The following is a 14083-nucleotide window of genomic DNA, read 5'->3' as shown; positions in this document are numbered from 1 at the left end:
CAGGTTCGAATCCTGCCTCGGGCATGGATGTGTGTGATGTCCTTAGGTTAGTTATTTTTAAGTAGTTCTAAGTTCTAGGGGACTGATGACCTCAGATGTTAAGTCCCATAGTGCTCAGAGCCATTTGAACCAAGCACCAGACAACACTGGGATACCATCCTGAGTCTCGTCCACGATACAGCGGGATAATAAGGAGGACAGATTGTTTGGGCTGCCACTTCATTTCATAGCAGGACCCCTTTGGTTGTCATCGGAGGCACCCTTGTAACACAGCGATACGTCGAACATATTCTACGTCCCGTTTTGGCGCCCCTCATGACAAGCCATCCTATGGTTAATTTCGGCAGTATTATGTCCGCCCGGACAGGAAGAGAATTTCTACCGCTTGTTTTAGTGCTTGCCAAAACCAACCTTGGCCAACAACGTCACCAGATGACTGCCTAACTGGGAATGTTTGGTGAATTATGAGCAGGGTCCTTCAACTATCTCGGGATTTTGACGATATAACGAGAAAATTGGACAGAATTTGGGATGACATCCCTCAGGAGGACATCCAACATTTCTGTCAATCATTGCCAAGACGAATAATTCCTTGCTAAGGACGAGAGGTGGCCATTTACTGACTTGCTCATTTGTTATTTCCTTTGAGTAAATTATCCAATCTTTCTGAAACTGATATCATTTGTTTGTCTGTACGTGTGCATAACATCTGCCGTTTTCCGTCGCATTCGTGTAATTCCTTCGCGGTGTGTCCTTAAATTGCAAGTGAGTGTGTAATGTGCCGACTGCTAGGTAATGTGTCCTCTAGAGGAGGGGCGGAGGGGGAGAGGGGGAGGGGGAGGGGGGATGGGCGGGGGGAGCGGACGGCTGCAGTGTTGGGCTTAGTGGGGAGTCGGCGGCGAGGGCCCGGCTCCAAGAGCGCGGCGCGACTGATCCAGGCAGCGGACTGCGGCAGATTAATGGCGGCGGCGTTGGAGACCGCAGGAAGCGGCCCTGCCCAGGGGGTTTGCCGGCCTCTAAGTGTGTTGTGACAGCGGGCGGGACTCCGGAAGCGGCACGTGTTGCGCGGAATCCCGCAGCGTCCTCCTGCCGCCCGCACAGTACTCTGACAGCCTGTCACAGTAGCAGGCGCGGCTGCGAAACAACTGCGAGAATGCGTGTTAGCAAGCTGCTACGAAAGCAAACAGAGATTCGGCACACGTTTAAGCGAAGGCAAAGCCTATTTGACAAACTGAGCTTAACGAAGCCACAACGTGTGTCAGAAGATCTGGGTAAGAAGCTTTCGGTGAATGTAAATGCAAACAAATTGACTCCAAACCTTCGTTCATCATTAATGGATTAAAGTCAAGTATTCCACCAGCTACGTCCGTTTTTCTAAATTCTAATTTCCTTGTCCTGTTCCAGACCTGCGTGAGCTAAAACGCGTGCCTTTCGGCTTCCTCTTGTAACCTGGTGTTGGCTCTCCTGCCAACCCACAACATATTCAACCATACTTTGTTACACGGACTGCGCTCTAATAGGCGCTGTAGCATGGAGCCACAGTTACAGTATCCCTGGTTTCCTTGTAAAGGGTGGTACGGTTCCTGATACGTCATGCCCTAGCGCCCTCTCCCGCCACAGTAATTGGTAATGTTGTGTCCAGTTCACTTCTCTTGCTGACTCACCTCGTAGTGGATGTGATACAGCGTTGTGCACAATGGTTCCGTATTCGAATCGACATCTTGCCGACACGGCAAAGGCAAAGCAAATGGCAAAGGGCGGCGGGCAGCAAGGTTGTGTCAGGAGACCTATCCATGACGACAACAAGCGCAGCATCCAGTGTTCCGCTGTTTGTCTGAGCAAGCAAGAAATTATAAATGACGTACCCGAAATGTTCGGACACCAGACTTGGAGGAAAATGTGACACCGCCGTGTCAGTACCAGGCAGTTGGCCCGTCAGTACAGGGTAAGCCAGACGACCGTGTGGAACATTCTCAATCACTATTGTCACTACACTTATCACTTACAGCGTGTGCAGGGCTCACTGGCGACAGACGTTTCACATCTGGGGCAGTTTTGTCAGTGATTTCTTCCCCAGACAACCACAATTCCGGGATTTGTGTCATCCATCCTACTCACAGACGAGGCGAAGTTTAAGCGGAGTCTTACTTTCATAAGTCACGTATGAGATAATAAGCAGAACCCTCATGGTATGGTGACAGCTAACCGTCAGCATCGGTGCAGCCGCAATGTGTGGGCCGGGATAAAGGGCGACCGTATTTTGGGACAAGTCTTCCTTCCACGTCGCGTAACGGGCCGCAACTATCGGCATTTCTTGCGGGTGACTTTGCCATCCTGCTGGAAGAAGTGGCATTGATCATTGCAGTGGTTATTTGGCTGCTACACGACGGCGCTTCAGCCCACCTCGCCGATAACGTCACGACGCATCTCAATCGTATCTTTCCTGGTCGACGGAAGGGACGAGGGGGTCCAGTTGCATGTCCTGCTCGACCACCAAATCTCAACCCGTACGATTTCTGGTTATGGGGCCATCGTGTATGCAGAGCCCATTTCAGATGTGGAGACACTCGGGCAGGTTGTTCACGCTGCCTTTCAAACTGTTCGCATACAGCCTGCCGAAGTGAGAGTGCCAGACAGAACATGCTACGGCGCGTACACGCGTGCGTTGAGGTACATGGAAACCATTTCCAACACATATTGTAAATGTGGCTGTATAGTACATCGCGCATTAGACCGCAGTCTCTGTAACATATATGATTGAGTAAATGGTCTCTAGTACGGAAACTATGCAATTCCGGACATAGGTTTATTAGACCTTTTTCGTTCCGTATCGTAGAGTTTACTCGGTGGAAAAAGATCACCCTATATACACAGTTAACTTTGTAAAGAACCCTACGTGTGCCAGACCTACTCGCACTTATCGGTACTTTCTTTTATAATCTCGTTATTTTCATAAATCACTCGTCATATAAAATTTATACGCTACTGGCCATTAAAATTGCTACACCACGAAGATGACGTACTACAGACGCGAAATTTAACCGACAGGAAGAAGATGCTGTGATATGCAAATGATTAGTTTTCCAGAGCATTCACACAAAGTTGGCGCCGGTGGCGACACCTACAACGTGCTGACATGGGGAAAGTTTCCAACCGATTTCTCATACACAAACAGCAGTTGACCGGCGTTGCCTGGTGAAACGTTGTCGTGATGCCTCGTGTAAGGAGGAGAAATGCGTACCATCACTTTTCCGACTTTCATGAAGGTCGGGTTGTAGCCTATCGCGATTGCGGTTTATCGTATCACGACATTGCTGCTCGCGTTGGTAGAGATCCAATGACTGTTAGCAGAATATGGAATCGGTGGGTTCAGGAGGGTAATACGGAACGCCGTGCTGGATTCCAACGGCCTCGTATCACTAGCAGTCGAGATGATGACAGGCATCTTATCCGCATGGCTGTAACGGATCGTGCAGCCACGACTCGATCCCCGAGTCAACAGATGGGGACGTTTGTAAGACAACAACCATGTGCATGAACAGTTCGACGATATTTGCAGCAGCACGGACTATCAGCTCGGAGACCATGGCTACGTTTACCCTTGACGCTGCATCACAGACAGGAGCGGCTGCGATGGTGTACTCAACGACGAACCTGGTTGCACGAATGGCAAAACGTCATTTCTTCGGATGAATCTAGGTTCTGTTTATAGCATCATGATGGTCACATCGGTGTTTGGCGACATTGCGGTGAACGCACATTAGAAGCGTGTATTCGTCATCGCCATACTGACCTATCACCCGGCGTGATGGTATGGGGTGCCAGTGGTTACACGTCTCGGTCACCTCTTTTTCGCCAATGTTCCAATGTGTGTGAAATCTTAAGGGACTTAACTGCTAAGGTCATCAGTCCCTAAGCTTACACACTACTTAACCTAAATTATCCTAAGGACAAACACACACACCCATGCCCGAGGGAGGTCTCGAACCTCCGCCGGGACCGGCCGCACAGTCTTGTTTGCATTGACGACACTTTGAACAGTGGACGTTCCATTTCAGATGTGTTACGACCCGTGGCTCTACCCTTCATTCGATCCCTGCGAAACCCTACATTTCAGCAGGATAATGCACAACCACATATTGCAGGTCCTGTATGGGCCTTTCTGGATAGAGAAAATGTTTGACTACAGCCCTGGCCAGCAGATTCTCCAGATCTCTGGTCAATGGTGGCAGAGCAACTGACTCGTCACAATACGCCAGTCACTACTCTTGATGAACTGTGGTATCGTGTTGAAGCTGCATGGGCAGCTGTACCTGTACAACCCATCCAAGCTCTGTTAGACTCAATGCCCAGAGGTATCGAGGCCGTTTTGGGTATTGATTTCTCAGAATCTATGCACCCAAATTGCGTGAAAATGTAATCAGATGTCACTTGCAGTATAATATATTTGTTCATTGAATACCTGTTTATCATCTGCATTTCTTCTTGGTGAAGCAATTTTAATGGCCAGTAGTGTACAATAAAAACAATAGATATTAAGTTCCGTATTATACGCTTTTAATGCGAAAAATTAGTCTAAAAGCGTATTTCTGCCGAATTAGTAATCGAAAAACATTGCGAGGCCCGCAGCGAGGAGGTGGGAGGCTGCAGCAGGAGGCGGGGCGGCGGCGGCGGCGGCGGCGGCGACTGATGGCGAGCAGGTGCGCGAGCCGCCCACCGCTGCCCAGCCACCGAAATAAGGCGCGGCCGGCCCCGGCGCGCCCCGCTCCGGCCTCCCGGGGGCCGCGGCGCTACCTCTCCCCCCAGCTATTTTTTCAATCGTTTATTAATTTGTTACGCATTTAGCGTGTGGCTAGCAGCACATCACACGAGGAAACGTTGCTGTTGTTACAATATATATAGGATGTGTCTCCTAAGACTCGTAAGGCGCAGTTTCTCTCTCGTTTCAGCACAGAGATGCCATTTCGTTTTTGGATTGTATAGCTGGTATCGACGCAAAGAAACACAAATCGTCGCGTCTTTCGGGCGATGCCCAGTGTCGACGGAACGCGTCGGTTTGCTTCCCGTTACCAATAAATTGATTTTTTAAAGTGGAATTTTACGTGTCCATTCGCCAGTGGTCCCACATTCGTGTGTTAACAGGGGCAGCAAAACGAGAAGAAGAGCCAGTGCGCCGGGGCCGAGTGCTGGCGCCACTGTCAGGGGAAGCTGCCCACAGCAGCAGCACGGCGCGTCAAAAACTGAACGCAGGTCAAGCACGGGAACAGCAAGAAGCTGTACTGCACTGTGGGAGAAAAGCAGAACAGAAACAGGGAACGGTCCAAGGACAAGAACTGCATTCTGGAGCCGTATAAAGCAGCCACGGCGTCCCGGTCAAGGGGTCACGGTATCGGACCGGGGAGACCGGCCGAGCCGGCTTCTTATCTCCCTCGTGCTGCATTTTTTTTCTCCGCTGTATTCGAATTTGTGTCTGTGTCTTGGTCTAACGCCCGTTTGCAAAAGCGAGGTGTAAGGAACAGACCTAAGGTTCAAGTGGTTCAAATGGCTCTGAGCACTATGGTACTTAACATCTGAGGCCATCAGTCCCCTAGAACTTATAAAACGCCCCCTTAGAAAAATTTATGAATTACTGTGCTGGTAAACCCCTTACGTTATTTGATTTTCAAACAGCTGAGCAGAACTGAACGTACTCAGACATTTCGCTCTTTACCTGATCTGATCAACACTAAACTGACACACAATATTTTTAGCGCAACGGAATCTGACTTCTAATAATCCCTACAAAAGAATGGCCCTGACTAACAATAACCTATACCTTTCATGAATCACTTATCTCACAAAAATCTTCGTTACTCAAACTACTGCAATACAGCGAGCGCCAATATTGCCAGCTAAATAAAAGATAGTAACTACTGAAGGGACTAACTACTGATAGGCACAGTTAGCAAATGAAAGATTTTGATAGAGAACAAACAATGTATTTACCTTAATGGTGTTCAAAAGTCATTATATATATATATATGTTCATGACATCCAGTCTTACAAATTTACTGTCTCTGATGGACACACGTCCAGATCATCCGCTCTCAAAACTCTGCCATCTCTCTCCCCACATCCACCACTGCTGCCGGCTCACCTCCAACTGCGCAACGCTAAGCGCTGTTAACAGCCAACTGCCCAACACTACAATAGCATATACTCCAACAATGCAAACCAACTACAGCCTTCACACAGCACAGTCAGTGATTTTCATATAGAGCGCTACGTGGCGTTACCGACATAAAAACCTAAACAGCCTACTTACACTTAGAACTACTTAAATCTAACTAACCTAAGGACATCACACACATCCATGCCCGAAGCAGGATTCGAACCTGTGACCGTAGTGGCAGCACGGTTCCGGACTGAAGCGTGTAGAACCGCTAGGCCACACCGGTCGGCAGGCCTATAAGTAAAGTTGATTTTGCACAGCTACTCTATTAGCAGCCGAAAGGAAGTGGCCTTCGAATGGGAACCGCAAATGTTTCGTGGCAATGCGACATGTGAGCCCGATCACGTCTGGTCTACCATACGCGCCATTACTCACAATACCTGTGTCATATGATAGGAATCTCTTATCGACGTACCTAATTTGTATGCCTTGTGAGTGACTGAGATATGCCTCCTTGCTCGATTTAGGTGTTCGTATGAATATGAATGTGATCACTGCCCACTAAATGATGAAAAGATAGTAGTTTGTCAAACAAGCTGTAACACATGAAAGCAACAGTTTCAAAATCTCAGTTTCTCTGTGCTCTGTGAAAATATGGTGTTAAAGTTTTCGAAGTTGCGTTCCGTTTTGAAAGTTCTGACTCTTGAATTCGTTTGTGGTAATATAATTCATGCCCGTTTATTTGTTGTTTTCATTTCTGTGAGACATCTGTGTTGTATCTTGTCTGTTCTCACAATTCGTCACATTTACTTGCAACGGTAACGTATTCTTACCACGTGACTCATACGCTATTATCAATGTATACTATGACAACTCCAAAGAATACAGAAGGAGAACAACATTTCAGTAACCAAACGGGCAGTTCGTAATGTTAAAAAAAAGAGCTTTGAACACAGCTCTTCCAGATGATAGTCCAACAGTGTGACCATCTACTTACCCAGAGCCCTGTGATTGAATTCGCTCAGCTACCGTGCAGGCACCACGGCTGCTTGATGTTGCGCTTGTTATGCTTGGACCGTTCTCTGTTTCTATTTTGCTTTTTTTCGCAGTCCTGTACGCCTTCTTCCTGTTTTCATGCTCGATCTGTGTTCAGTTTCTGGGCCATCTTACCAGTGAGGGGGTGCGATGGAGAGTTTCCCTCGCGAAGTAGCTGCTGAAGTGCTACTTATTCTTCGTGTTTTATTGTCCCTGTAAATACATACCGATAAAACGAAAATCGCACTAGACTACTTTGAGAGCGCTCTGTCGAATGGACACATAAAATTCCGATTTAAAATTATTTTTGTTTGTAACGAGAAACAAACCGACGCTTTCGGTTGACTCCGGGCGTTGCTAGACAGACGTGCCGAGTAGTAACTTTTTGGTCTGGGTTTACCTAAACATCGCGAAAACGGAATTACAAATATCTGCCGAAACACCAGAGAAAATACGCCTGGCGACTCTTACGAGAGAGAGTTTACATACACAGTACGTAACAAAAATGTACGCTACAGTTTGCAGCACACGTTCCTCACACGTAGACGAAGATTTTATGTTATATGAACATGGGTCTGGAAAATGTTCCTTTCCAAGTTCCAACTCAATTTCTCTAACTCATTAATCATAGCAAACACACAAGAACAGAACAGTAGAATCATAGGGGACATGCACTCTAAATGACGCCAGTTACGTTGTGCACCGACAGTGTTTTGTTTTACATGTCCCTGGTGCCAAGCGACGTATCTCATTGCTTGTTTAAAGGTAGCATCAACCGTTCCAATGATCAGTACGACCGTTGGAAGCACACGGGTTACTATGTAGAGTCAATCACAGACGTGTCTCGTGCAATGGCGGTGCACACAAATCCAGAGATAGCGGATGCCCATTTGTTGTATCGATTAGCTGACGGCGATGGCGCTCGCCTCCAACTTTTGTACTGCGAGAGATTTCCAGGACGAAGGTGCCCCGACAGGAAAACGTTAGAAGCCCTTGATCGTCATCTTAGGCAACGTGGGGCACTTACGCCTGAGACTCGCAGTCGATGGAGGCCTAGAAGGACGAGGGCACCGCAACGGGAGGCGGCAGTTCTTCATGCAGTTGACGACAACCGCAGCGTCAGTGCAACACGCGTAGCTGGAACGCCGAACGTTGGCCACGCGACTGTCTGGCGAGTGTTTCACGAGGACCAGCTGTATCCATACCATTTACAGCAGCAGCTGATTTCTCTGCACGGATGCTCTTCTGCGAATGATTTATTCAACAAAGTGCCAATCCTAGTTTTAGTACCACGGTGCTATTTACAGATGAGGCCTCGCCTCCACGATATAAGACTGTAAATTTTCACAGTCGGCATGTGCGGGCAGACGTCAGTCCTCACACAAGTGTTGAAGCAAGTCGTCAACAAAGATTTTCTGTCAATTTTTGGGTCGGCATTGTTGGTGACAGTTTGGTAGGGCCTCAGTTTCTTCCACTTAGGCTCAACGGAAAAAGTTATCATAATGTCGTAGAGAATTATGTGTTAGCAGATGTGCCTTTAGCTGTGCGCCAAAGCATGTACTTCATACACGATGGAGCACATCCTCGTTTTGGTGTTAACGTCCGTCGGCTTCTGGGTAACAGAACCGGTGACAGGCGAATAGGCAGAATGGACCAATTGCCTAGCCTCCACGCACTCCGGACCTAAAACTACTCGACATATATTTGTGGCGGCATTTGAAAGCTCTTGTGTATGGAATTCCGGTACAAGATGTTCAGTCTCCGTGCCTCCAGATATACGTCAGCGCGTCCGAGATTCGCTACGTCGGCGAGTTGGTCCACGGAAGACGTGTTGAACATCTCCTGTGAGAAAGAGTTGCATGTCGTGTGCTCGTGCGTTGTGTTCGTGTGTGTTTACCATGATTAATGAGTTGGACAAAATGAGTTCTCTAACATGGAAACAAAGCATTTCCAGACCCATGTTCATGTAACATAATTTCTTCGTCAACGTGTGGGGAACGTGTGCTGCGATTTGTGCCGCATACTTTTGTTGCACCCTGGATTTAATGCATAGAAAAATTAATTAAATTTACAGTACTAACAAAGCACTGACGTTCACAGACATATTTATAGCTGATGAACAGACGCAACTGACGTCTTTATTGTCAAGAGGAACTCCTCCGGATCCCCAGGAAAGGATCATTTAGGGTCCGCATGTATAATACGCTGAACAGTTCGATGTTCTGCACTACAATCACATCTGGGTGACGTTGTTAATGTCCATTTGTACACTAAGGCAGCAAGTCTTCCACTGTTTGTCCTTATTTTGTTAAGTGCAGACCAGATATTGAGGAGTTCAACTTGGTCCCCTAGTCTCGATGCAGGGCACCTTCAGCTGTTTTCTATAGCGTTGATCTGCGAGATAAACCATGTGTTGTTTTAGTGGTCTTCAGTCCAGAGGCTGGTTTGATGCGGCTTCCATGCTACTGTATCCTGTGCAAGCTGCTTCATCTCCTAGTACCTACTGCAGGCTACATCCTTCTGAATCTGCTTAATGTATTCATCTCTTGGCCTCCCTCTACAATTTTTACGCTCCACGCTTCCCTCCAATACTAAATTGGCCATCCTTTGATGCCTCAGAACGTGTCCCACCAATTTATCCCTTCTTTTAGTCAGGTTGTGCCACAAATTCCTTTTCTACCCAATTATATTCAGTACCTCCTCATTAGTTACGTGATCTACCCATCTAACTCCAGCATTATTCTATAGCGCTACATTTCGAAAGCTTCTATTCTCCTCTTGTCTAAACAATTTATTATCCATGTTTCACCTCCATACGTGGCTACACTCCATTTAAATACTTTCAGGAAAGACTTCCTGATAAATCTATACTCGATGTTAAAAAATTTCTCTTCATCAGAAACGTCTTCCTTGCCACAGCCAGTATACATTTGATATCCTCTCTACTTCGACCATCATCAGTTATTTTGCTCCCCAAATAGCAAAATTCATCTACTACCTTAAGTATCTCATTTCCTAATCGAACTCCCTCAGCATTCATGATAATTCCATTATCCTCGTTTTGCTTTTGCTGATGCTCATCTTATACTTTCCTTTAAAGACAGTGTCCATTCCATTCAACTGCTGTTCCAGGTCCTTTGCTATCTCTGACAGAATTACAATGTCATCAGCAAATTTCAAGGTTTTTATTTCTTCTCCGTGGATTTTAATTCCTATTCCAAGCCGGCCGCGGTGGTCTAGCGGTTCTAGGCGCTCAGTCCGGAACCGCGCGACTGCTACGGTCGCAGGTTCGAATCCTGTCTCGGGCATAGATGTGTGTGATGTCCTTAGGTTAGTTAGGTTTAAGTAGTTCTAAGTTCTAGGGGACTGATGACCACAGATGTTAAGTCCCGTAGTGCTCAGAGCCATTTGAACCATTTTTCCTATTCCAAATTTTCCTTTTCTTTCCTTTACTGCTTGCTCAGTATACAGATTGAACATCATTGGGTAGAGGCTACAACCCCGTCGTACTCTCTTCTCAGCCACTGCTTCCCTTTCATGCCCTTCGACTTTTATAACTATCATCTGGTTTCTATACAAAGTGTAAATAGCTTTTCGCTTCTTGTATTTGATCCCTGGCACCTCCAGAATTTGAAAGACAGTATTCCAGTCAACATTGTCGAAAGCTTTCTCTAAGTCTAGAAATGTAGGATTGCCTTTACTTAATCTAAGATAAGTTGTAGGATCAGTATTGCCTCGCGCGTTCCAACATTTCTACGGCATCGAAACTGATCTTCCCCGAGGTCGGCTTCTACCAGTTTTTCCGTTCGTTGGTAGAGAATTTGTGTTAGTATTTTGTAGCCGTGACTTGTTAAACTGATAGTTCATTAATTTTCACACCTGTGAACACCTGCTTTCTTTGGGACTGGAAGTATTATATTCATCTTGATGTCTGAGGGTATTTCGCCTGTCTCATACATCTTGCTCACCAGACGGAAGAGCTCTGCCAAGGCTGGCTCTCCCAGGAATATCAGTAGTTCTAATGGAATGCTGTCTACTCCCGGGGCCTTTTTTTGACTTAGATCTTTCAGTCCTCTGTCAAATTCTTCACGCAATATAATGTCTCCCATTTCATCTTCATCTACGTCCAGACGTGCTTGGCCTAAAAAACGTCGGTAACCAGTTTTATAACTTGGCAGTTATGATAGTAGCTTGGTGCTCAGTCTTCTTCATAGTGTTCTCCCTAAGACGACAACATGTCGCCGAGCGAGGGAGGAGGGGCGGGGCGGGTTGATGTCGGCTGGAAGACACATTAAATTCTACTTTACCTCGCTCGCTCTGCGCTTAGCGTGAGTAGGACCATGCGTGTTAGGATCGTTCAGTTTACAAAGAGGAACGTAAGAGACAGGCATAAAAGCAGTATTAGTTGCGGCCAAAACCGTAGAAAATCGTTAGTTGATGATAGATGATCCTGAACCCGGTTAACTGGATAATAACTGTCAACAACATCACAGCTAAACAAAAAAAAAGAGAGAGAGAGAGAGAGAAGAAAGAGAGAGAGGCAGACGTATTATCACAATACATCTGACTGAACACAGTTTGTGTCACTTTATTACGAAAATGTTGAGACGTTTTCAATTTTTGATGTCACCTATACATCCAAAAACGAAAAGAACGCTCCTGGGAGTGTTACTCTCCTATGTTGAGAACTGCTATTTTCTTGTTACGTTCTTGTCTTTCGATTCACATCTCACGAATACAACAAGTTAGACTTTAAGATTTCGCAGAACAGTTGAAAAACATGAAATTTAAAGAAGCTCTGGTTGAATTTTTAATTAATAATTGGTCACAATAGGACATGGCGAATATTACCGTGAACAAAACCATCCATATTACTCACACCATATGCTAAGTATATTGGGTCGAATACGGCACTGTTAATCAAAAAATTAGTGAAGATCTAATCTGTCAAAAACACAAGAAACCAGATACTATATTTACCGTGTCTGTCTAGTTAGTTAGTAGGGTGGTCGAGTATATACTCAGCATTCAATATTCTCATTTTAATTATACGGAATTTGTAATACGTTTTTAAAAGATGGATGTAGGCGTTGCTAATTCCCGCCGTTACATTGGTGTTTATATGTGGAGAAGAAATTGGTAGTCACCTGGAGAGTGATTTTGAAGATGGGGACAATGTTGATAAGCTTGACAGTGGTTAAAAACATTCACATTTCCTTTTCTTTAAATAAACTGTATTATTATCTTTCAGTACGATGGTTTCGAATAAGTTCTTCATTAACCATATCAGAATTGGGAGTTGTATCTCATTCACTGGCTTCCGACTTACATTTTATACTCATCAGTATCGGAAAGCACTCTGAACATAGTTTGTGTCATTTTATTACGACAACGTTTATGTTCAGACGTTTGTTTCATGCTAGCGCCAGACTTTATAAGGACTGTATCTGCTAGACCTTGTTCGTGACGCAAAGCTTCAGCAGGCTCTTCGCCATGGTTGTCCCAATACATGATGTCAGTCTCAGTTCTGCTACGACAAACAACAGCAAGGTTCGTTTCGGTTTCTGCATTACCGCTGATTATTGATACGAACAAATTATTATTACATTTTTTTCACTGTTGTAGTTGGATGCCGTTGCACTGTTCTCTTTAAATAAGCGTCCAATTGATTAGTAGGATGCTGCTCTAAATTTGTCTAAAATCAATTTTCTCTGCATCGGGGGAACTTATTTTAGTGACGTAGTGTTTAGCTTCCGATCGGCGAAATTTTTCAACATTTTTCTTACCGGAATCAAAGTGAAAGGTGCTCATATGTTTTTCTGAAAAATTATTTTTGCGCATTAATTGACTCAAATTTATTAGGAAAATAGGTTTTCCGATTAATTACTACGATTTTGTTTCTGGTTTCCATTATTTTTTATCCTTTTTTCAAATTGTTGCCCAGACCTGCGTTACTCTACAGGCGTCTGAAAACGTGTTTTTGACATTGCTACACCAAGAAGAAATGCAGATGATAAACGGGTATTAATTGGACAAATATATTATACTAGAACTGACATGTGATTACATTTTCATGCAATTTGGGTGCATAGAGCCTGAGAAATCAGTACCCAGAACAACCAGCTCTGGCCGTTATTACGGCCTTGATACGCCTGGGTATTGAGTCAGAGCTTGGATGGCGTGTACAGGTACAGCTGCCCATGCACGTTACCACAGTTCATCAAGAGTAGTGACTGGCCACCATTGACCTGAGATTTGGAGAATGTGCTGGCCAGGGCAGCAGTCGAATAATTTTTGTATCCAGAAAGGCCCGTACAGAACCTGCAACATGCCGTCGTGCATTATCCTGCTGAAATTGAGTGTTTCACAGGGATCGAATGAAGGGTAGAGCCACGGGTCGTAACACATCTGAAATGTAACGTCCAATGTGCCGTCAATGCGAACAAGAGGTGACCGAGACATGTAACCAATGGCACCCCATACCATCACGCCGAATACACGCTTCCATCGTGCGTTCACCGCGATGTCGCGAAACACGGATGCGACCATCATGGTGCTGTAAACAGAACCTGGATTCATCCGAAAAAATCACGTTTTGCCATTCGTGCACCCAGGTTCGTCGTTGAGAACACCATCGCAGGCGCTCCTGTCTGTGATTCACCGTCAAGGGTAACAGCAGCCATGGTCTCCGAGCTGATAGTCCATGCTGCTGCAAACTTCGTCGAACTGTTCGTGCAGATGGTTGTTGTCTTGCAAACGTCCCCATCTGTTGACTCAGGGATCGAGTCGTGGCTGCACGATCCGTTACAGCCATGCGGATAAGATGCCTGTCATCTCGACTGCTAGTGATACGAGGCCGTTGGAATCCAGCACGGCGTTCCGTATTACCCTCCTGAA

At 45.8% G+C, this 14083-nt stretch overlaps 1 protein-coding gene across 1 annotated transcript in view; it reads right to left on the bottom strand.

Moving 5' to 3' along the window:
• Window positions 1–14083, bottom strand: part of LOC124544935 — a 389392-nt gene that overhangs the window by 289199 nt on the left and 86110 nt on the right. Inside the window, exon 2 of the mRNA XM_047123682.1 lies at window positions 4619–4806. Within this exon, the coding sequence (XP_046979638.1) occupies window positions 4619–4806 (188 nt within the window). The remainder of the gene's footprint in view (window positions 1–4618; window positions 4807–14083) is intronic.

This window comes from Schistocerca americana, chromosome 8 (genome assembly GCF_021461395.2).
Source record: "Schistocerca americana isolate TAMUIC-IGC-003095 chromosome 8, iqSchAmer2.1, whole genome shotgun sequence".
NCBI lineage: Eukaryota > Metazoa > Arthropoda > Insecta > Orthoptera > Acrididae > Schistocerca > Schistocerca americana.
This window is presented reverse-complemented; position numbering and strand designations above follow the sequence as displayed.